Genomic DNA, 26,346 nt, shown 5'->3' on the forward strand with positions numbered 1-26,346 from the left:
AAATTAGTTTGTTAAAGTTGTGTCTTAAGGCAAATTCCGGAAACTTCTTGTACCGAATTGAACAGTCGATGATTAAAAATAAGCAACAATTAACAAAAATTGATCAGTGATTAATAAAAATTGTTTTAAATGCTTTCCAATAGATTATTATAAATACTGTATGTATCATTGTTCGTATTTTATAGGCAGAATATAAGCTCTTTTAGACTAAATGTTTATTCATGCTTAAATTTAAATTGTGGGAAGGCAGGTCTAGCGGTTTCGGATATCCAATAAAAAAACGCTCTTCAAAGAAATACGTTCATATGGTCAATCCAAAAATTGATGTTTTAGGAATGTAAAAGTCTCATTTTTATTTAAAAAATACATAAAAAAATATTGTATTTATACATATTCTGACTCATAGAATCATACAATTATTGTTGAAATCAAACAGCTAAGGACAGGCGACTACAATCCATTTTCATTAACTATTTGAACCGTCCTTATTAAAAATTCTTTAAAGTAAAACTAGTAAACAAAAAAGTGAATACAAAAGTGTACAACATAATTTTTCTTGGGTTAGCCAGCCGTGGGAAAACCTGTAAGGCTAGCACAAACTAATGTCGTGTTTCACTCCACCCTGTGCCAAGCTCGATACCAAGCAGTATGATATGAAATTTCCACTTGATCTGATAGATCTCAAATATAATCTCAAGTGTAAATCGACTTTCACAAGTATTGCTGCATCATACACAAGTTAGCACTATTAGTTAAATAATTCTAATACATGGTACTAGGCAAGTAGCAAAGAAGAGTGGTTAACCATTTGGTTGCCCTTTCAAAGAAAATAACAGATTAGGAATGCATTTAAAATATAGCTCAAAGAACACGTAGTTAATTCGCAATAGTAAATTTTTAGTAAATTATTTAAATCTAAAAACAGGATATAAATCACGCTGTACTAAAAAGAGCATGTTAGCAATGAGCACGAGCATAATATGATGTTATTTGATGAAAATCTACTTCAACCAAATTTTGTTTCCGATGCTAATGATTACTGCAATTACGATAGGTAATAAAATCTTTATGTTTTATTCATGTGTCAAGCATAAATCATGAGAATATAGAAGTCAATGTAGCAATTTTATTTGTGTAAGATCAAACGCAACGTTAGTTGATGATACATTTTAATGAGTAAATTGATATTATACGAAATCTACTAGTTGCTGAAGAAAATTTTCACTTTTCACAAAAACAAATTAAAACTGAAGAAAATCCAACATTCAAAATGCAATCCCATTTAATTCTAATCTCACGTAATATGCTACGACTGAAATACTGAATAAAATCGAATTTCACGCTTAAAACACTAATAATTAATTAACATGCGTTGATAGCAATTAACAAACTCTAATAGAATTATAATATCAGCAATAATTACAATTTAATGACCACAAAAAGAAATAAGATCGTGTAGAAAAGTAAATTGATATGTTGTATAAAAAAAACGAAATCTGACACCGATATATAATGTAACTCAATCACAGCATATGATTAAGCATAACACGTTCATTTAAATATTTAAATGCTTCTTATTTAACTCAGTATTATTAATTTCATATAAGCACATTCATGAAAAAACATGAGAATTATTATAATATATTTTCCAATGCATTATAAAATTTTACTATGTGTTCGATTTGATATATTAACAAAATTATTTATATTGAATAATGAATAATAAATAATTTTAAATTATTACTTTAAATGAATAATAAATTATAAATAATTGTAGTGAATAATAATGTATTTGCCCATCTCATATTTAAATGTAAAAAAATTACCATTAAACATAAAGTACTGAATGGCAATAATTTTACATCAATTCTTAATTAGTTACATTAATTTTTAATTTTAAATTAAATATTATGATAAGCAAGCAATATAAGGTAAAGAAACATTTGAACAAAAACAACATATTTAATTAATGGATTCCTTCTTAATTTAACTCATGCATTCTCAGTTATTTTGTTATCAAATTAAACTTCTGTAAATTATTAATTAATTATTTATTAGGTTGGAAAACAAAAAACGATTGATAGATTGCTAGTTCACCATAAAAGCGCTATAAAAAATGTGTTTCCCAAAAACTATTTTGAAAATATATTAAGAATAATGTTAGATAAATAATGTTAATATATTTGTCAAGTTTATTAATGTTTTTGATATTGAGATATGTAAGGCAAAATCTTCGTGGCAATACATCAAACAAAAATTTTAAAAGTTTATTATAATCTTTATTTTATAGCCAAACTATTAAATTGAATATGGTAATTTGTATAAATAAAAACAATACACCTTTTGGGTATCGGAATTTCTCATCTCTAATAAAAAATTTAGTTAACCATTTTATAGAAGAGCTTATGAGATAAAATTGTATCAAGCTATTTTTTAAAAAATAATACAGATTTATATATTCAAAGTGTATCAAACTTAATTTTTAAAATAAGACCCATAAGTATTAAATTGAATATAATAAATCTGTGTGAATGAAAAACTAAACAAAATAATAATGTTATTTTAATTTATAAAAGGGTCACATTCAGAGTACAATGTGAATGTGAGTAAAAGAAGATAATAAATTTTTATTCAATACTGTTACATCTTCTTCGGCATACATCATCCCCAACAAAAATTTGAAACAATAGTGGGCTGTAGACCTCAAAATACAATTTTGTATTCATTTTCCTGGCAGAGTTTTGTCTAAATCATTCGTTTTCAATAAAATGTTTAACTAATTATTTAATAGAACAGCTTATGAGATGAACTTTCATCATGATATCTAACAAAAAAAAAAAAGTAAATAAAAAATAGAGGTCAATGCACTTCAATTCGTGATTTCCAATGTGTGGGGCGCAAGGCTATTTCAAAGGGGAAAGCCCATCTGTTTTCAAAATATTATTTCCGAAAATTAACCAAAAATGAATGAATAAATAACATTTTTTACATATATTTTTATATTGTATATTAATTTAAAAACTGGTAAATAAATATCAATATTTATCAAATTAGTTTGTTTAATTATCGAGGCGCAACATTTTTTTTTAAAAACGTGGTAACGCCTACCCTAAAGGTTTACAAATTTGTATCTGAATTTTACCAACACCGATCAACCGATTTGAATAATTTAAAAAACATTCGATTTGTATTGATAAGGAGACATGCTGATTAGTTTTTGGCGAAGGTAGGCCTAGCCGTTCCAAAGAAACGGGGCAAAAAGTGCCAAAAATGGTAACTCAGTTTTTAAGAGAACGGAGCGTCCGATTTTAATAATTTAAAAAACATTTTACTTGTATTGACAAGATGAAGATTGATTGATCTATTGATTTTATTAAGGCAGGTCTAGCGGTTTCGGAGATCTAATAAAAAAAAGTAATAAAAATGCCAATGACATCAAATTATCAGATATTTTATAGAGATTTTAACAATAAGTATAAATTTTGTTGACATTCCTATGGGTTCCGTACCAATGTTCATCTGCTAGACGGCGACGCGGCGCTTACGCGCTTTGACATTTCGTCTCTATGCAGTTAAAGCAGTACGATTGCTTTGAAAAAAAGTCCAGAATTTCCAAAATATGTCAAAATAAAGAAAACATTTTTTTTTCAATATTTTTTTTTTAATAAAAAAGTAATTTTTTGTGAAATTTATAGTTCCTCAAAAATCTAATTTTTTCAAAAAATTTAATCGTTTTTTTTTAAAAAATAATAATTATTGGTACGGGAAGTTTCACCAATTTGCCTTAAGGCACGATGCCATACACCCCACAAATTTTCATTTATAAAAAGGGATACTTTCAGAATCTCTTTTGTTGCATTGGACAATACAAAACTCTCGTTTTCTTCTATTTTTTGTAAAAGGTTATAAAAGCTTGTAAAAGAGGATAATAAAATTGCATTCAATGCTCTTTAAATTTAAGATCTGGAAAATCTGCACATCATTTAACAAGAGCATGCAATAAACCAAGGTTTTATAGCAGCTATAATTGTAATTTCAATTGTATCAATAATTCCATTTTCAGTTTCTGAATGGATTGGAACAATTCTTTGTATATATAGTTTTCAGCTCAAAAAATAAAAGTTTGGTGTATAGTTTTTACTAACGGTGTATGCTTTCAAATGCGCAAAAGCAAGAAATAATTAAATCTGCTGCAAGAAATAGAACAGATTTATGTAAAATGTGCAACTGCTTGTAAGTGAAGATTATTCTATGTTGAAACAAGGTCATTCAACCGATCGGCGTTGCGATTCTGTCTTATTGTTACATGTAACCAGAGATGCATCGAGGCTTCTTTTTAAAGGGAATTTAAAACTACAAACATTTCGGAACAACAGTCAACAATAACTAAATTAAGATAATAGCTTTTTAAATCGAGTTAAAAAACAATCAGTCGAGATTTAGAATTAAATTCATTTGTTTTGCAAAGACAGCTTAACAAATTACATTGTTTTTGATGCTTGGCTACTTAGGTGATGAAAATTAATATAAGTATATATCATATATGTGTGTGCATGTGTGTAAATATATTTTAATAATTTTGATATAGAAATATAATTTATTTATTGATTATTTGGCATCGGAGATAAAAGTTGCAATGCTTTACCTAAAACTTTACAAAAAACATTCAATTCGTAATGGCGGGGAGAAGTGGTGATTAGTTTTTGGCTATGGCAGGTCCAACGGTTTCGGAGATACAGAGCTAAATGTACAAAAAATGACAGTTTGTGAATTTGAAGAACTTTCTGCTTGTATTGACAAAACAATTGCTTTCTTGGGGATGAAAAAATATTACTTTTTTCTATTTTTCATAAAATATTTTTGTAATTTTGGATTAAAAATTCAAAAAATTACCCAGGCTAAGCACAGTCTAAACACCACTATGGTACAAATGTTTACCCAAGTGCGTTTAGACTGTTTATGTACTGGTGCACTTTTCCGATTTTGTAAAAACTATTGAAAAATGTGAAAATGCCGCAAAGCTAAGCACAGTATAAGTGAAAATGTAGCACAGAATTATTTGCAAATGCGTTTAGACTGTGACTATACGGGAGCACTTTTTCAATTTTGTGTAAATTAGATTAGAGGCAACTATTTTTTTTTTGAAATTGAATTCGAAATGAAATGGCGATTGTTAATGTTCTGGAGATAAATTGATTTATGATTTACTTACTTTATTTATTTGATTTGCTCAGATATAACAAGATAGCAAAAATAATGAAAGTTACAGTATTTGAAATAATATATTTGAAAACGTTTAAAATTTCTCGAAAATTTCATTACGGTACGGAAAATTCCAGCAATTTGCCTTAAGGCACGATGCCATACACCGCTAGTTAAATTTCTTATTGAATAGCAATAAATATACAATTTCAACTCGTCAGCTGCTCTGTAAAATGGTATTAGCCTAAAAATTCTATTAAACTCTAATAATTTCTATTAAACACTAGTAGCACTTTTCTTTCTGGAGGCTGACTATGTCGAAGAAGATGCGATAGTATATTATTGTGTTTGCCATTTTTTTTTAAACATAGTACATTAAATTTTTATCTCAAAAGCTTTTCTATAAAATAGTTATTTAAAAAATATATTAAAAACAAGTATTTTCAACAACCAGAAAGTGTAATACGTAAAGTTTTATTCTGAGGTCTACAGACATTTTTTAATTTTTTTTTGAAGATATAGTCCAGGTACACCCTACCATATGTAGGTTTTGAGACAACTTTTTAGTGTCAATATACAAGTATTTACAGACTTACATCTGGGTTGAACTTACTATAATGAGTGGATTAATAAAGTATGCCAAAGAAGATGTGATAGAATATTATTGCCTTTGCCCATTTTTATGTGAAAATGAAAGCATTCTTCGATATTTACTTTCAAAAATATGTACAAAAATTAACCAGAAACATCAAGTAATTGAAGTATCGATTGAACACATTAAAAAGAAGTGTATAATTAAATTAACATTACTATAAAACAATCAAATGATTGCACTTAACAGCCGCAAAGAAATTTTACAAACGTTTACAAACACAGCAGTGTGTATAAATTATTAGCAAAACATCATAAAAGCAAAGAAGTCTGTATTATAAATACTTGAGGGAACAATGAAAACCTATAAAATATCGTTGTTAGATTTATGATTTGATTTACATTGACTGTCTCATAAACACTTTGGCATTAAAACGATAAGTAGTATATTGTATACACTACTTTTTCATCTTGGCGACACATCAACGCGTGGGGCATTTGATCATTCAGAAAATAGATTTAGGATGAAGGTAGCCTCTGCCAGAAAGGAACGAGATTTTAACATTTGTCTGCGATTAAATGGTAATAAATTAAACGGAAAATGTAATGGATTTATTAAGCAGATGTAAATTTGAAGTAAAATACTAAATAAAAATGACAGAAATGCCATAGCTATTCAAAGTTTAAACTATGAAGTTTTATCAATACAAGATGAAATTGCATTTTATCAAGAGCACATATGCCTTGAATTTAAGGGGGTGCTCCAGTGTAGAGGCATGAAATTTAGATCATTTTTATAGGGGCATTCAATTTTTTTACTGTCACTTTTTCTATAATTTATGTATCAATGCTACAAGAGTACAGCAAAAAAAAGTAAAAACAAACTTTATAACAAAAGTTAATAATTTCAAAAATTAATAGTTGTTGAAGTGGGAAGGGGGTGGTCCCAAAAAATTGGCACGTAAACATGTCCCCGATTGCAGCCCCCCTAGTAATCCGAAATGAACAATAAAAAAAAGATTATTAATCTAGAATGGCACATACTAGAATTAATTATTGTTTGTGGTTTTTGTGATATTTTAGCCACATAAATTATTTAGATTTGAAGTAATAGTATAGTGAATTTATTATAGTTTAAATAATTGTATTGTTATTTTCAAATAAAAATAGATATTCATGTTGTAAATTTATAGAATGTATTTTTTTCATATTAAATGTAATAAAAATGTTATAAAAACAAAACAAAATTAGAATTAAGTTCAAAACTTTTTTTTGAAAAAATGGTGACTGTTTGGAATAAAAAGGATCATTTTTTACCACCTTTTGAGATTCACGAATTTTTTAAAAATAGTAAAAATTGAAATTTGGGGATGGGGCTAGTATATGCCACAGAGAAGTCCATAAAGAAAATTTTCAAGAAAATTGGTCTAGTAGATCTGGAGAAACCGAGGACTTCGTATTGAAAAAGACAGTTTGAGAAAAACGCGTTTGAAGTTTCGCAAAAGGAAGGAAAGAGGATTATAATGGCCAAACAGCTGTATCTCCGAAAATGATTTAAATTTTGCAAAATCCTCTCATACACACATTTTTAAATAGTTAAACTTCGAAAATTTGAAACAAAATAAAAGCGAAATTCTTTGAATTTCTTCAATACAGTACCCCGTTAAAGTACACGATCAATTTAATTAAAGCCCACCGCACAATGATAAAGAATGTTTAATTATGATGCATTTAATAAACATAATATAGAATGGAATGAGTGAAAACACAACAAATAACACAGGGAATTTGATAAGCAAAATAAAACATGATATGACAATCAATATCAACCATATCGAGTGACATAAACAATAATAAAAAAACGTCATAAAATTGACATAGGACTTTTGCAATGACATAAACTATATGTGAAAAACGATTTGGAATGTGTCAAACCTCAAGATCTTCGTAGGTGCGAAATGACATTATCGCAAATCCGTCGATAATGTCCTCCTCGAGAATGGGCTCCTTAGACTTTTTCCTTCTGTTGGGGGGCCTCGGGGGCTTCTCCCACGTGAGGGGCTCGTCGTCTCCGCTGTCCCCATCCCGGACCTTGGTCTCCCGTTGCGCTTGCATGCGCTGCGCCCGTTCCCTTCTGCGGTTTCTCTGATTCCTATGTTTCACTTCGTTTTCCATCGTTCGCACATTATCTATGGCACACTAAACACTATACCATTCACTATATAAAAGTCCGTAAAATCGACACCAAAAACCACATAGTCCCTAGCTTGTGTACAATTTAAGCAAAATTAAGAAATTCGAAAACTTGCACCTGGAGAAAGATACTGATTGTTTCCAATGGCGGAATGTACACGGCTGCCGCATTGCTAGTAAAATGGCCGCGTAGCTTATCCGCCAGTATTTGTTTGTATTCTACATTATTCTTAGATTAATATACACCACTCACAACAATTGACACACATTAAAAATATCACACATCACTGAATATGTCAATAAAACATTTAGTCATTGCACCCTCAAGAAGGCGACATACGACCAGTCAATACAATGAAAGACGGCCGCGATACCAGCGCCGCGTCGCGGACACTCTGACAACCGCTTAATTTATTCGAGCGTTGCCAACATCGTGGCGCTCGAGCTGCGCATTCGGCGCGAAATTTAAACACATATTTCAACTTTATAGCAATATACTGTAATATCAAGTTACAAAATAACAGACATATCAATGATACTAAATCTTTGTATCTGAGTGATAAAAGAAATATAAGTACTAACAAATTAGGATAAGTATTTAATTTTTTGAATAATAAATAGCCATTTGTAAACATCAATATTATTATTATTATTATTATTATTATTATTATTATTATTATATTATTATCTTATTATTTCTAATATTGTTATTTTGTTATATTAATTTTTATCTGTCACTTATTGTTTTTATTCCACTTTATTGTTTTTCTAGTACTATTTTATTCTTAAGAAATTTTATTATTATTATTATTATTTGCTTTTATACTATATTAAATCATCATACTACGGATATCATTTTAATGTAAATTCTATCCTTTGTACTCTTTTTTATTTAAATTTATGTTATTATTCTTTATTATTACTAGATGTTAAATTATTTAGCAGTTGTAATAAATATCGTAATTTAAAAAAAGAAAGTTACAATTATAATACATTTTTTATATTTCATTCAGGCAAAAGTATCTGGTATAAAAAATCATATAAAATATCAAAATAACATAATATATATTTATTTACATGTCATTATTACAATTACACAATCATACGTATATTTATTTCTACAGCCCTAAGTTGTTCTAATATAGTTCAAAATGTATTAAAGTGATTTCCTATAAACTCAATTCATTATTTAATTAATTTTATGAAATGTTATAATATTATTCCTAGAACTCTTTAGCAAAGTGCTGTTCCTATTTAAACAAAAAAAAAAATAGTTTGAGGAAACAATTTTAATTATTTACATATGGTTTTTAATTTGTAATTTATAGGTTTTATTAAAATTATTATAAAATGGCTCTAAGACTTCATTATGCAATTTTGTGCTTTACTGCATCACTTGTGAAAAAAAAACAAGAACATTGCATATAATAAGTGATTATAAATATAATTAATTTATTTGAAATCAAAATGTTTTGACCTGGGTTATAAATGTGATGCTAGAAACATATAAAGTGTTAGAATATAGGCAATCATGCAGCTAAATAATTCGGCTATTTCTTGTAATTGCTTTTTTTATTTTTATCTACCATTTTAATATTTTGTTATATAATCAATTTATTTATTTTCATAATTTTATTAATCTTTTATAATTTTATTAATGTTGTTAAAATCCGCTACTTTTTTAAAAAAATTCTATTTTTTTTAGGCAATAATGTAGGTAAATAACTCGAGTATTTCTTGTAATTGCCATTTTTTTAAATTTTTATCTACCATATTAATATTTTGCTATTATATAATTTATTTATTTATTATTATTTTAATTTTTATTTTCTTTTATATAATTTTCTCTCTTCATAATTTTATTAATATTGTTAAAATCCACTAATTTTTAAAAAAAATCTAATTTTTTTTTAGACAATCATGCAGGTAAATAACTCGAGTATTTCTTAATTGATTTTTTTTTTAATTTTTAGCTAGCATTTTAATATTTTGTTATTATATAATTCATTTATTTATTATTATTTTAATTTTTATTGTATTTTATATAATTTACTCTCTTTTATAATTTTATAAATTTTGTTTTTTTTTTCAGAAAAGCTTCTAAACTTTTAAATAATTTCTGCAAATTAATGGATATACAGGACCTCAACTTTTGAAGATGCTCTAAACGAAGACGTAATATCAAGTTTCATAAATCAAGACTCAAAATTAAATTAGTTTAGCATTCCTTTATTTTTATTTTATATTTGGTTGTTTTGTTATTTAATTGTAAAATTGCGAATTGTATATCTAATACATCTAAAACATCTAATACCATTGTATTCTTTGTTCGAAGCTCTACACAATATATATTTATATAGATATTTGTATGTATTTCAATATTTTTAAAATAATCAAAACAATACAAACTTATCTTCATACATACCTTGTTTAAAATGTAAAACTACAGGACGTTATTCAAGTTATTTTTCATTTGATTTTTTATTTGATTTTAGCGCCACATATCGAGCTTAGTCTGTACCAAAACCACCAACATATAAATTCTTATAGATTGTGCAGAGGGAAATTCAAATTACATGTTTTTATTTCTAAAATAATTCTGATAATACTGGTATTAAGTAATTAATCTCATTGCGATTATTAAATTTATAATACCTAAACATATTTTTGAATATTTATCATTTAAATAAAAACAGATAAAAAATCGTATAAATCCGGCAATTCCAGTTTGACGCGCATGGGTATGATGTGGAACGACTCACCAATACAAGATTTAGTATAGGCGTAAATACTATATATACCTCACACAATATCACCTTGTCTTGTTTAAAGGTAGTTTATTAAATGTGAGTGGTGTTTAAATTTAATAAAAAATACCGTAAGTGATATTTAATTATATGTGCTAAATTTTATAATCAGTATTTTTTGAATATTTTGAATAATAGAGTTTTAAACAACTATAAAATGACCGCTTGTTATAATAATTATGTTATGTTGAATTCTTCTAAGCATATCATAATTTATATAAATAGATCAATTGTATTATTTTATATGTAATATTAATTCAAATATTTGTTTTTACTATAAAAACATGTGTAAACAACGACAATTATTACTATGACGTAGGCACGTGTTATTGATCTGTTTCCGCAAACAGGTGTCCGGAAAATTACTTTCGATTTTAACATTTTTATAATTATTATAACAAAATACGTTTATTTAATAGTTTTTTAAATTATTTAAAACTCTATATTCAAAATTTCGCTCCGTACATTTGTGAAATTATGTGTAATATTTTTTTCTGGTAGTCTGTAAAAATAGAGAACAATTAATAATTGGTTAATTGGGTTTAAATATTATATTTTAAATTTTAAAAACTTAAAATATGTGATTTGATCATATATGAAATGGAAACCTACGCATATTTTATAACTAGAGAAACCAGTTACATGTTATATGACCTCATAGTAGAGCCGCAGCATGAAAGAATTTTTGAAATTGATACTCTTGATGTGATAATATAAGAACTGCAGTTGTTGATTCAATATTTTTTAAAATTATTACTTACTTTTATTATGAGATGTTTAAATATAATAGTATTTAATATACACTTTTTTTTAAATTAAACTTTTAGATTTTAAAACTATTACTTTATTTTTACATTAGTAAGGTAATCTTTTCACTAATATTGCAGTTCAGACTATTACTTTCTTCTACATTTTGAATTTAGTTTATTTTTTATAAGCTTAGAAAAAATATAGCATTCAGTTATACCTCAACTTGTAAATTTTCCCAAATTTTATCATAATTTAATGTACCCATTTCTTCAATTTGGTATTTGATTTACCTTATATGATTACTTTTATTATGAGATGTATAAAAATAATAGTATTTAATATACACTTCTTTTAAAATTAAACTTTTAAATTTTAAAACTATTACTTTATTTTTACATTAGTAAGGTAATCTTTTCACTAATATTGCAGTTCAGACTATTACTTTCTTCTACATTTTGAATTTAGTTTATTTTCTATAAGCTTAGAAAAAATATAGCATTCAGTTATACCTCAACTTGTAAATTTTCCCAAATTTTATCATAATTTAATGTACCCATTTCTTCAATTTGGTATTTGATTTACCTTATATGAATTTTATGAAAATAATCTTTCATAAAGTTTTAATAAGTTGACCTTTTTATTTAACCTCTGATACTAAAAACGGATTAGATTTAGATCTTCTTTCGAACATAAACTTTTTTTATATACCGAAGTTTAAATTTGAATATTAAACATAAAATATATATTTACTTTTTCCGATATTAATTTTTTAAAGTTTGTTACTTGTAATGCATTTATTATAAATTTGGCAAACCCTTACTCCTATTTATATAAAAACTGAAAATCATTTAATAAATTATTGTAGACTATAAAAATGCATAATCCCTAAAATGTAAACTATATTTGCTCATTTTTTAATTTTAAATTAACTATCATATTTAAATTTAAAAAAAATCTATCGTTTACTGCAATAAAAACAATAATGGTTTAAAACAATATGTTATTTATACGAATAAAGGAAAATTAAATACAGTGTATCAGATGGTAAAATTGTATTTTAGTAAACAAACAAGCTATTATACGTCAAATATCAAATAAATTCTTAACAGAAAAATTAAGTTCATTCTTTGTCAGTAAGAGAAAAGTCAAATGAAGACTCAAAACGTAACAACATATACAGTAACAATAAAATAATAAATAAATTGAATAAAAATAATTTAGGTATAACAGAGTGAAAATATTCAAAACATAAAAAATAATTAACACAATCATAATAAATTCATAGCACTTTTTTGTTTGAATAAAAAAAACATGATAACAAATCGAGGTCTATCAGGTCTTAAATCAAGTAACTTAATGAAATTAATAATAAATGCATACAGCGTCAAAATATAAAAAAATAAAAACCGTTGAATATAAAATAAAAGTGAAAACGTTACATTAAATTATAGATGCTAAATCAGAATTATAAACTTTAATTAAATTTTGCTACAAATAAATGTATCAAAAGTAAAGAAAAGCTACTGTTTTTACTATAGAAGAATTTGAAAAAATAAAATAAGATTCAGCAAAATTTTCTAAGTTCCACAACTTTTTATAAAGTAAGATAAGATGATTAAAGTTAAAGGTGCGTTCTAAATTACTCATATGTTCAGGAAAACATGGCTTTAAATTGATTCGGATTTTAAGAATTATAAATCTGTTGATTAATTCTTTTATAAATGTTTTGAAACTTCTTTGATGCCTAATTCAAGTGAGTTTTCATATACACCCGTACATTGAGTTTTAATTTTTTTACTGGAAATTTCTCAATATTAAAATTATCAAGTGGTAAAATACCAGTTTACAATCCTGATTAAATGCGATTAATTATTGAAACTTGCCACCATACAATACTAATGTAACATTAGTATATTTTTTTGAAACGAGGGCCTCTCAAAATCGACCGATTTTAAAATTTGAAAATCATAGTTCAATAAAAAGTCTTAATTCTCGAAAACTTGGGGCAAATGTGTTATTTTTTACTGTGGTCCCAGAAATGTTATTCACGGTTACAATTTCAAAGTAAAAATGAACAAAATTATTAAAAATTAACCACAACAACCAAAAAATATTCATAATTTCACTAAAGCTCTAGGTTGCACTTAAAAGCTCATAATTTGCAAACAATTTGAGATGATTTTTAAGATCAATATACACCCCGTTTCGGCTACAGTTTAATAATACTAAACCTTTTGAAATTTGGTCTCAAAAATAGACCTTAGTGTAAAAATGCTGTCAAAAATCAAACAATTAAATCATTTATATTCAAACATTATTATTCATTTATTCATTAATATAATCATGTTTGTGAGTGTATCTCGACGTTATATAATATATTAACGATCCCTAAATTTACGACACATGATCTCTTCGTGTGCATAATATAATGCCAAGACGATTAAGCAAATTAATTCACTTTCTGCATAATGAGCGATGTGTTAAAGCATGTCAATATAATTAAAAAGCAGTTTGTCTTATCAACGCCGAAGGCAAATTAGGACACCAGAGTGTTGAAAAAAGTTATTCGCAACGCTGTTTGCCAGCTAATTACGCAAATTATTATACACACATTTCGGAACAGAATACATTTTTTATATTAATATGCACCGAAAATGATAAATAATCGTGATGTAATTAATTTGAGCTTTGGATGATTGTCTGGTTCGAGTTTTTGCATACACGTCTCGTGGGTATCAGACCTTGACATTGATTTGAATACTGTACTTTTTTACTGTTTAATATTCTGTTTTGTTTTCAAATTTTATTTCAATACTTAATAATTAATATTTTGTAAGATAAATCAATATTTATACTCAAAAACAGAAAATTTAATAAGGTGACCATATGTCCTGGTCGATGGGGACAGTCCCGAATTTCCACCTTGAGTCCTAGTTTTTCTAAAAGCAACATTTGTCTCGGAATTAGATCTTTTGTCCCAAGTTTTTGAAAACTATAGAAATGGAATCTTTGCAACTACTTTATATTATAAATTACAAATATCTGAATTCATTTTCAATTTTACAAAAATTATGGAAACGAACTTCATGACTGCTGAGCACAAAAGCTAATTTTTCCTAAAATTAAGTTAATTTATAAAGAAAAATGAACAGAGTTTTATACAAGGCTAAAAAACATATAATTGATTAAAAAATATAAGATATAATATAATATATAATTGTATAATAAAGTCATAACTAATAAAGTAATCCTAATAAAAAAAATCAATTTATTCAAAAAAATCAGATTTTGGGCGTTTCCTTGAATAGTATTTAACATTTTAAGTTGTGTTCAAGTTATATTTGTTAAATTAAGTTATATAGTGATAGTAATGATAAAAAAAATCATTCCATGTAGTTTGGAAATTACGAGTTTTTAAGTGCAACCTAAACCTTTGGTGAAACTGTGACACAATTTTTTGGTTATTGCGGCTAATTTTTATTAGTTTTGTTCATTTAAACTTTGGATCCGTAATCGTAAATTACATTGATAGGATCACAGACAATGATATTTGTTAAACAATGAATTTAAAACTTTCAAAATCATTCTACTAAAATATGTTGGCAAGTCCATCAAAAGTTGGCACATTTAATCAGGATTGTAAAATGGTAAAGAACATGATAGGGTTAAGTACTTGAATATAATAAGGGTAAAACACTTGAGAGCTTTTGCCGGACCTGATGTCGAAGCTCGCAATCCAATGGGATTTAATTTTTTGGACATAATTTTAACTGAAATTAACGATTTATAAATAATGCAGTGAAAAAATTTTAGATGCACGGAACTACTTTGTATAGTCGTAAACTTTTCGAAACTACTTATGAAGTTATTTAATTTTGCACTATAAGAGCCATTACTAGGATTTGCTATTTCTTTGTTAAGTACCGAGATTTAAATAATCACGTAGACCAATTAATTGACTAATTGATACCGTAATCACTGTCGTGAAAACAAAATAATGTCGATATACACGTAACAATTCAATACAAGTAACAGGACTTTGAATTAGCTGAGCTTTTTAAAAACATCAACTTTTAGACTACCCTCTACACTCTTTATGTGTTTCGTTTTATTATTAGAATGCCCCTAATACTTCTAATATTTTTATTTTAATGCAGAAATTATCTAAAAATCTACTTCAAAACAAATTTCAAGTCTATATTTTCAAGTGAAAACTGATATAACGACTGCTGAAAACCAGGCTGACCAATGCAATTTTATAATAGATAGTATTTATTCATTTTTAGGATCAAATCTAAGTTTTACAACTATGGCTGCTGATGCAAGAACTTATTCAATATGTTTGGGAGTAACTTGTATGTTTGCTTCGATTTTGTCGGCGTACGCACTTCTTGTGGAACTTTCGGCTGAACTTCATCCTGATCAACCAGCCATGTGCGATATTGGTGAACATATGAGTTGCAGTAGAGTATTGACATCCAGGTAAAATTATATTTATGTAATAGTGAATTAGTGCTCAAATATTATCTTTTCGTTTTCGTTTCTCAGTTGTCAGTAGATATTAGCTATCGATTCTTAACATTTTTCTTAATTGCTTTATGTTTATGTATCATACGATCAAAATAACTACAATCAATTAAAAACTTTTAAAAATGATATGTAAAAACACCGTTAAAAGTGGATAAGAGAGACAACAAAGATGGAAAAGTTAGACGACATATATTTTTTTCCTTCAATTGTCTTCCATCATATTTAATTTATATATGAACTCTCAAGTCAAGAAAGTTTTTAAAGATTGATAGATTAATGGGCCCACTCTGCTGCACAACACTATGGCAAGACTATGTTATAAAGAACTTGCCATACTAAATTTTGACAAAAGCCATGTGGTTGCTGTGCAGTCAGGCGTTCTTTCAGGTTGTCAGATACAAAACCTAACCTAGAAACCGCACAAATGTCAAAAAACGATCTTAGATAACAGGGTCTTTCTGACACAGCTTTATAACATACGAGCGACGTTGCAGTTTATGTGTAAAACGCCTGAATGCACAGCAAATACATGACATTTTGACAGTATTCAGTATGAGTCAGTAGCATAATGCATGGAAGTTGGAGCGAAACATGGCCTTGCCATAACATTGGTCTGTTGTGTGGCAGAATCGGCCCATAAAATTCAATTAATCGATTACAATGTAATAGTTACTTACATTGTAGTGTTGTGTAAGGCTAAACCAGATAAGTAAAAAATGCTGTACAAAAATTTTAAATTGGAGAGATTATACGGCTCATATATTGATATCGATAAATCGAACGATATCCAGTATTTGGATAGTTTTCTATTTGAAAACGAACATTTGGGTTTATTAAAATAGTTCTACTTCTCGACCTGGAAAACAATTTTTAAAAGTGTAAATTCAGAATATCGAGTTTTAGTATATCGAAAAGCTATATGTAATTCAGAAAAAGTATATTAAAGATAAAAGAGATCCTGTTAAAAGATATAAGAGATTTTTTTAATATCTAGACCTATTCTATATGGAACATCAGCAAATTTTTGGTAGTATGTACTTAAAATGTCTAAATCGAATGCCAATTCAATAATTGAACGTTTGGGTAATAAAAACAAAAGAATTTTAATCACAAAAATGTGCTACACGATCATGAAACTGACAAATCTGTATCAGATCTGCAAATATATTCAAAATATATTTTAAATTGATGACAAATATAAAAAATCCGTCTAATGAAAAATGTATATGATTCATTGCCTGGATGCCAAAAAAATTTAGGTTATTTACATGAGGGAAAGTAAAATGTTATTAAATTAGCAAACATAAAGAAACAAATAAAAACATTATGAAAACTATTCGTGCATCTAGATTAATAATTTTAAAAAATCAACAACTCTAATGCAACTCTCAATGAACATATTTTGATCTAACAAATAGTATATCAAACATTAGGATATTCGTTTACTAATTTACATTATGTACAATGTTATTTTCTACTAATTTTCGAATATTTTTGTAGCTTATCAACACGGTTATACATCTGTTAAATTACTGAGTATATTTTGATTTAAACAAACAAAACTATGTAGAATAAGAAACTAGATATTAATTATATCAGATAACTAATTTCATATAAATGTATATATGAGCCGCTCAGTGCACACATCGACTAACTCCACTTTTTGAAAAAACTGAGATATTAGTGGGAAAGAACTTGATATAATCATTTAATATCAATAATATAATATATATTAATACTATAGATTTTTTCATGATATCTATAATTACTTCTTTACGATGAATTGCTTAAATGCCATATATTTCGTAATTAAAGATAATTACAATGTAGTTGTTCAATAGATAATTTTAAACATCATTAAAATGCAATAAATTACTTTCGTAATAACAATCTCTATTATTTACAGGTATGGCAAAGGCTTCGGAATTGTTGGTCTAATATTAGGAGAAAATTCAAAATTTAATCAACCCAACGGATTTACTGGCATTATCTTCTACTCTTTCATTTCTACTTTAGGTTGGTATATTATAATTGAAAATTTATTACCAGAATATGCATATGTTAATTATTACTAATGAAATTAATTTGTTTCAGCTCTCACAGAGAAACGTTGGACTGCAAAAATTCAATTAGCTTTAAGTTTCATATCGATTCTTCTCTCAATTTATTTGGCCTGTATTCTGTATTTTGTTCTGCACGATTTGTGTGTAGTTTGCGTTACCATTTACTTTTTAAATTTAATTAATTTCATACTTTCCTATAAAAGACACAGTTTGTTAGCTCCTGCTACTCACGAAATCAAGAAGAAACGAAAGTAGATATACATAATTATTTATTTTATGCAGATTTTGTAAAAATATAACAAAAATTTAATTTTATAATTCAAATGACTGACAACAAATATTCTATTAAGAACATATTTTTGTTGTTTATAACAAACAAATTTGCTTTTAATTAATATATATGTATATATATGAAAATAAAATATATTGATTATATATGAATTGTACTATTTTAAATTGTGGTTTTGAATCTGTGGGGCTGTTTGAAGAGGGCCATACAGCAGTTTCCAAAAAAACTATTTTTCAAAATAAACCAATAATGTGGAAATGATATAAAAAATGAATGAATAAATAATTTTTTATGTATATTTTTACATAATTTGTTTCCTAATAAATTTAGAATAAAAAGTTGAGAATAAAAAATGAATAAATAAATAATTTTTTATGGATATTTTTACATAATTTGTCGCCTAATAAATTATAATATCAGTTGAATATATATTTTATTAAGTAACAAAATTAAGCAAAAGCTTAACATTTTTTTTAATAAAAATTAGAGTGAGTGCGCGGTACGAAAAGTTTGAAAACCACTGGTATAAACTTTTATTTAATTTAAATTAAGTATTATTTTTATCAACTTCTCGAAGGAAGAATTTATATAGAAACGAGTAGTTATTCGGTTATAGGTTTTTGCCAGAAAATCCGATTAACAAATTCCACAAATCATTCTGAATCTTTAATAAATAAAAACTTTAATAAATGAATTGGATTAGCAACATGCATGAGTGTAATAATAGATTTATAAAATAGACTTCTTAATTATTGGATTAACTTCCCGTACGATAACTTATAGTAATGGGCCAAAAATCGAAAATAAACTTTTTTGCATTTCTTCACGTTTTGAAAGTTTCTGAACATTTTGGCATACCTCAGAAAAAATGGATGTGTGTGTGTGTGTTTTGTATGTGCGCATTTTTCTTCCACGTTTTCGGGCGCACGGATCAACCGACTTGAATGGTTAAAAAAACATTCCATTTCTATTGTTAGGGGCGAGATGTGCTTATCAGGTTTTGGCAAAGGCAAGTCCAGTCGTTACGGAGATACGAAGCAAAGAGTGCAGAAAATAGAAATCGAGTTTTAGACGGAACATCCGATTTGTATGATCGAAAAAACATTCAGGTTGTAATGATGATGAGAAGTGGTGGTTAGATTTTGGCAAAGGCAGGTCCAGTCGTTTCGGAGATATCGAGCAAAATGTGCAAAAAATGGCAGTTTTTGAGAGAACTAACCATCCCATTTGAATAATTCAGAATTTTTTCTGGTTGTGTTGACTTTTGATGTGAAATTTTTTTTCAACTTTTTTAATATACAAAAAATATTTTGTTTAATAAATAAGATATTATGTTTCTTAATATAAATAATGGAAGTTACAGTATTTATAATAATTTATATGATTTACATTTAATATTTCTCGAATACTTCGTTACGGTACGGGAAGTTCCAGCAATTTGCCTTAAAGCACGATGCGATACACCACTTGCATTTTAAATTTAATATTTGTATTTAAGAATTTCAAATGTTAAACTTCCCGCGTTTTTATTGTAGAATTTTCTCAATAGATGGTACCACCAAAAAAACTTAAAAGTATCTAAGCAAATGTCAAATAAACATAACCTAAAATTTTATATATAACTTACTTTAAATAAAAATAATTATAAATAAATATTATTTATAATTATGAATTCAAATGATATATACCAATTTGTACAGAAATCAATACCTGTATTACAGGATCAGACGATTCTCGAAGAATTAGCAGAAAATTCAAAATGCGCAATGTTCTTATTAGTTAAGTGCACAACAGACTTGTCAGAGTATAAAACATTAACTGAAATTGAAATTGAAAATAATTTGACTTTAATTGATTCGGTTATCGATAAGACACATGAATACTTACACACTGGCCATTGGAGCGAAATTCGAATTCATTTACGAAAACTGTATTTCTATAGCTGTTTTATCAAAATGCAGTATATGTTGCTGCTTACTGTAAAATTAGATAAAAAATCTGATGATTTGTCCACTAGTTTGCAAGACAAAATTAGATTAGGAGATATGGCTATAATGTTAGGAGTTCCTTTGGATAATTACCCAAACATCATGAATGAAGCAATCACTTTTGTTGTAAATATATATAATAAATGTTTTCCATCAACAAATAAGTCATTTGTAATCAGCAGAGAAGATGAAAATAGTATACCGGATACCACTAAGAAAATAAAAATACTATCTTGCCCAAGCATAGAATTATTTAAGAATTCATTCTTTGATAAAGGTGTACCGTTACTTCTTAAAGGCTGCATAAATCACTGGCCAGCGCTTGAGAAATGGCGAGATTTGAACTATATACAACAAATTGCAAATAACAGAACAGTGCCAATAGAATTAGGATCAAAATACACAGATGAATCGTGGAGTCAACAATTAATGACCTTACGTGAATTTATCACTGAACATATATTCAAAGATGCCCCAAACACAACCAAAGGATATCTAGCTCAGTATAGACTGTTTGACCAAATTCCAGAACTTCTTAACGATATACATGTACCGGATTATTGTTGTGTTTCTGATATAGACTCACCACCTGAAATTAATGCCTGGTTTGGCCCTCAAGGCACTATATCACCTTTACACACTGACCCAAAGCATAACTTTTTGGCACAAGTAGTTGGCGTTAAACAAGTTGTATTATTTTCACCTGACGATAATGAATATCTGTACCCACATGAAGCTAAAATGCTAAATAATACATCACAAATTGATCTTGATAATTTAGATCTAAACAGATTTCCATTATTTATGAAAGCTAAACGAATGACATGCACATTGCGCTCTGGTGATATGTTATATATTCCGCCTAAATGGTGGCACCATGTTACTTCAAGAACAATTAGTTTTTCAGTATCATTTTGGTTTGAATGAAATATTTAATTGTTATTAATATAAAATTTTTGTAACAACACATTTATAAAGACATCATTATACAAGCCAATATGCTGTTATTATGTTACGATATTTAAAATATATATTAATAAATATATTTATTTTAATAGAATCGTTTTTTTCTCAAAACATATAATTAAAATATTATCAGTCTTATTATACTCAATTATAATAAGCTTAATTTTTGTATATCCATTAGCACAATCAATTTAGCTGATTAACGTTTTGTAAAAAAAGGTTTTAAGAAATTTTAGAATAGTATTTAGATTTTGAAAGACTGAAGTCTGTGAAAGCAAACACGTTACTGCGTTACTCAATATAAACTAAATAATTTAATCTTGATTTTCCGAATTCAAAATTGATTATTTGCTAGAATGGAATTAGGTTTTGCTTGAAAAAAATTTGCAAATTTAAAAACTGATGACACAAACACTACATAATAAAATGCATATTACATTTTCCAATAGGTGGTTTATTTTAATATTTTTTATTTTTTATATTATAGTAGTTATCGTAACAAGAATTGATTTATCTGAAATGATTTTAGCAATTCACGATAGTAGTTAGACTCGATCGTCATGATTTTGTCATCGATCTCGAACACTGTGAAATTATAGTGTTATCAATATATTCCGTTGGCGGAACCGCCGCTAATCGCCACTGTTCCGTTAATTTTTCATTTTGTGATAAAACTCGCAACAAATTACCTCCGGCTATCAAAGCAACATCTTCCTCCGTCCAGGTAGGATCCTCTAGCAACTCAGCAAGCAGATGTGGGTATCGAGAAACGTCTTCAAGACCTCTTGGGGTCACATCAATGCCATCATATCCTGCACCTAAACCAATATGATTTATTCCTGCTATTTTTCGTATATGCTTTATATGTTCTACAACATCAGCGATGCTTGCTGTACGACCGCAAGCAATGTGAAAAGAATAAAAGCTAATCATTACCAATCCTCCATTATCTTTAAGTAAAGTCAAAATATCATCAGGAACATTACGTGTTGCATTACACAAAGCTTTGGCAGAAGAATGTGAGAAAATTACTGGAGCCCTGGTTACATTTAATACATCTCTAACTGTAGTCAACGAGGCGTGGGATAAATCTACCATAATTCCTAGACGATTCATTTCGCGTATCACTTCTCTGCCAAAATCACTTAGGCCTCTTTCCGAATCTTCTGCACCAGCCCAGCTGGTGTCACAAGAATGGGTTACTGTCAAATATCGTGCTCCCAGCATATGCAAGGCTCTTAGAACCGAGAGAGATCCGTCGATAGCATGTCCACCTTCCACTCCTATTAACGAAGCTATTTTACCGGCTTTGTAAGCTTCCAAAATGCCTTTGGTTGAGGTGACTAGTGACAAGTGCCTCGGATGCAGCTCAGATAGTCTGAAAAATAGTATAGTAAAATTATAAAGAGTGTTAAAAAATAATATTAACAAATTAACCAGTAGTGCATGGCATCGTGCATTGAGGCAAATTTCTGGATCATCCTCTATCGAGAACTATTTTTTAAAAAAAAAACTTTGGAAAATTTTTAAAATTTTCGAAAAAACTTGATTTTTTTATATGTTGAACTTTTTTTCAAAGCAATCGCGCTGGGTAGTTATTTTAGAGACGAAATATCGATGCGCGTAAGCGCTGCCTCGCTGTCCAACGGTTAAACATTGGTGCGGAACTCGTAGAAATATAAATAAAAATTGTTCTTATTATTAAAATCTATATGTGCATATGTCCATATCTTTGTTGATCGCCAAATGGCATATTTTTTACTTTTTTAAATGGATCTCCAAAACCGCTGGACCTGCTTTCCCAACAAATTAATCAGTTTTTCGTTTCGTCAATACAAATAAAATGTTTTTCAACTTCCCGTAATCTATTTTATATAAAAATCTATTTTTTTTTCAAAGTTTTTTAAAAAAAAATTAAAGCTTTTTAAAAATTTAATTTTTGATACGGGAAGCAATTTGCCTCTGAACACACACACATACATTCATCGATCGTATGCCAAAATGTTTACAGACCATTAAAACGTAAAGAAATATAAAAATTTTCATTTTCGATTTTTTTGCGATTACTATAACTTACCCTACGGAAAGTTAATAAATTTATATGTTGTGACAAATCCAGTGCAGATTTTGCAAAAAATATTTATTCAATAACTTATGAATATATATATTTATTAAAAACACTTTTTCAAATGTGGAAAAGATAAATGTAAACTACTTATTTGTGCTTTTTTACTAATAGCTAGTCAGCTTACGAGATGGAAAAAATATGTAGTGTAGCATAAAATTCATTAATTAGTTGAATATTATATTAAAACGATAAATCATCATATGTTTAATGCATAAATAGTTGGTGATATCTCATAATAAGCAGGAAAATGTTTTCTTGTACATTTATACACTATGCATATTTTGAAAAATATAATATTTGTACAATAATGTTAACATTATTATATATTACAATTGTAATATATAATTACCGATTCGCGAAATAATATACTCATAGAATAGAAGGACATTATTTTAAATAAAACAAAATTAATGGAACTAAACTTGATCCATATATTTGTTTATAATGATATATATTGAAGAAAAGGAGTATTTTCTGACAAATGGCCAGTAAAACAATGTTATCAAGTCAAGGTAAAAAGCCCAACGAAATTTTATATGAAGATGTAAGAGAATTTTTTTCTCTTTGTCTAATGGTTTCGTGCAAACGTTTATTTATTTAACATACAAAATATTGTTTTATTTATATTTGATTTTTTGAAATTACATCTCAACGAAAGATATATAGCTACTTCTATTGAATATATATTTACTTTATTATTAATTTTATCATAAGTATTATGAAAACAATTTTTTGAATTATGGCTGCGCATGTTTCAGTATGAAAAATATTGGTATGTTTACTTATTTGTGGTAATATTTAAGAAATGGCATATAAACTTGAAATTACTAGCTTACTTATGTGATTAGAATCTATTAGTAAATAAAGGTAAATTAGCAAGTTAAAAAATGTTTTTAGGAAATTTTCTAAAATTATGATAGGTTCGTTATAATATATAATCAAATTTTCCATAAACAGTTATTCAGAATCAGCAATAAAGGCTACATGTGGAATTAATGTTCTGATAAATTTTATATCGATCATATAAGAAATTCAAGTTAGAAATCGATCATTTTATGAAATAATTTTGGTAAAAATTATTAAACGTTTTATAACGCTGATTATCATTTAAATTCATAAATATATTTTAGCTGATAATTTCTAAATTTTAGCAAAGTATAAGTTTGAAAAACATTAATGAATACATTCAAGTTTTTTTTTCTTTGAATATTTTTAATTTGAAATGTTTATTAATATTGTAATAAAAAATAATAATTTAATTTACATTAGAGGTACTCAAAAAATTGCAGAAACCTGAAAGTTAATAATTAAAAAATAGAATTGCAGTGTCGCTGCATTATCAAATCTTAATAAATTAAAAATGTTTAGAAATGATTTTCATGTTAAAAAAATACAACTATTTAAGTATTCTTCAAGTAAAAATCTAATAAAATAACTATATACAACCTTGTTTGTGAAAATTTGAAATATGTAATAATGATTCAAAAGCTTGTCGAATACTCATTTTTTTCCTATGCAATTCCATTAACTAATATGCATAAACAAATTTTGTGGGTTTGATATATTTTTGTTTTTTCAGATTTATGAATTATTTTATAGAATATTTTGTTAAAACTGCTGAATTTTATGCAATCTTAGTGTAAGTCACGCGCTCATCTCATATAAAAATTTAGCTAATATCTCCCCCATAATTCAAATTGATTATTATAATTTATTTTATGAAATATAAATTTATATAGTTTCTATTCAATTGAATTGTTTTTTGTTATATATACAAATTAGTTTTATCCGTTTTTGGTACACAAAAACATAAATTCCCACATAAAAAAACTAAATTTTAAACATCAAAAATCAGTTCAATTTTTTTGCGAAAATCATGACGAATATTATCTTTATTGTTAATCACAAAAATAATTTTGAAATTGCTTGATGCTGAGAAATTGTTAGTTATAAATTAGATGTTTAATCACTAACCATCTTGTTAGGTTATTAATTAAAAAAAGCATGGAAATGAAAAACTACATTTTATGAAAAATCTTCAATTCGCGATTCGTATTTTATGTTCTAATAGTGAAATTAAATTTTATCGTATGATATTACCTGCGAATCAAATCTATTTGTTCTAGAACAATCTGCACTGCATCCAGACCTTGCGCCCCACAAGGAACATACGCTGACCAAAACTGGGCACCCAGCTGCCCCTTCCTCAGTCGCGGGATATCGGTCTGGGACCAGGGTGACGTGGCCCAAGGGTCAATTGTAGCTACCGATGAGCTTAAATTGACCCCTGCAATACTACCGTGTCCGAATCGACGTAGATTCCAGGGAAGATCGTTGTGACCATCTGTTAAAAGAAATTTTATTTGCACTTTTTCATAAACAAAGATATTTTATGAAAAAAATACTTGGAAAAGTGATATCATATACAGTATGCTCATTCAAATAGAGTTGAGATTAGGCATAAATATTTGCCTAATTTTATGGTTTTAGATTTATTTATTTATTTCAACACATTATAGTATAAACGTAAGATACAAATATAAATACAAATATAGAAAATATGCAATACAAGTGTAAGAGAATGCAAAAATACATATACAAATCAGGTATATAAGTGACTTAAATACTACTAATATAGGTTCTACAAATTAATCTATGAAATATAGTACAAAATTAATCCTAGTACTAATTCTAACAACAACTATTAAGTATAAAAAGGAGATAAAAACATAACATCATAGACATATACTAGACTAAAGATGCAGGATGTCAGCTTTCAGCGTTGTCAGCGCTAACAGCTATCAGAGCTTACAGTGTTAAAAGGCTTCCGACTGGCTTT

At 27.2% G+C, this 26,346-nt stretch overlaps 4 protein-coding genes across 4 annotated transcripts in view; 2 read left to right on the forward strand and 2 right to left on the reverse strand.

Moving 5' to 3' along the window:
• The window catches only part of LOC113386326 (autism susceptibility gene 2 protein homolog), a 152,505-nt gene extending 144,484 nt beyond the window's left edge, over positions 1 to 8,021 (reverse strand). The window contains exon 1 of the mRNA XM_026624115.1: positions 7,729 to 8,021. Coding sequence (XP_026479900.1) covers positions 7,729 to 7,968 — 240 coding nt within the window. The 5' untranslated portion in view covers positions 7,969 to 8,021. The remainder of the gene's footprint in view (positions 1 to 7,728) is intronic.
• A 7,831-nt stretch (positions 8,022 to 15,852) lies between these two features.
• On the forward strand, positions 15,853 to 18,453 carry LOC113386337 (vitamin K epoxide reductase complex subunit 1-like protein 1). Its single transcript, XM_026624126.1, has 3 exons — positions 15,853 to 16,025; positions 17,980 to 18,089; positions 18,168 to 18,453. The coding sequence occupies exons 1-3, from the start codon at positions 15,853 to 15,855 to the stop codon at positions 18,389 to 18,391; spliced, it is 507 nt and encodes a 168-aa protein (XP_026479911.1). The 3' UTR covers positions 18,392 to 18,453.
• Positions 18,454 to 20,380: 1,927 nt separating this feature from the next.
• On the forward strand, positions 20,381 to 21,402 carry LOC113386348 (jmjC domain-containing protein 5-like). The gene has a single exon (XM_026624137.1). It carries the CDS (start codon positions 20,381 to 20,383, stop codon positions 21,338 to 21,340), a length of 960 nt encoding a protein of 319 aa, XP_026479922.1. The 3' UTR covers positions 21,341 to 21,402.
• A 535-nt stretch (positions 21,403 to 21,937) lies between these two features.
• The window catches only part of LOC113386359 (dipeptidase 1-like), a 43,235-nt gene continuing 38,826 nt past the window's right edge, over positions 21,938 to 26,346 (reverse strand). Inside the window, exons 2-3 of the mRNA XM_026624147.1 lie at positions 25,608 to 25,851; positions 21,938 to 22,757 (exon numbers count right to left, since the gene is read on the reverse strand). Coding sequence (XP_026479932.1) covers positions 21,938 to 22,757; positions 25,608 to 25,851 — 1,064 coding nt within the window. The remainder of the gene's footprint in view (positions 22,758 to 25,607; positions 25,852 to 26,346) is intronic.

Source organism: Ctenocephalides felis, unplaced genomic scaffold (assembly GCF_003426905.1).
Source record: "Ctenocephalides felis isolate EL2017-DRISC unplaced genomic scaffold, ASM342690v1 CF-g0.4_SCAFFOLD_00845, whole genome shotgun sequence".
NCBI classification, from domain to species: Eukaryota; Metazoa; Arthropoda; class Insecta; order Siphonaptera; family Pulicidae; genus Ctenocephalides; species Ctenocephalides felis.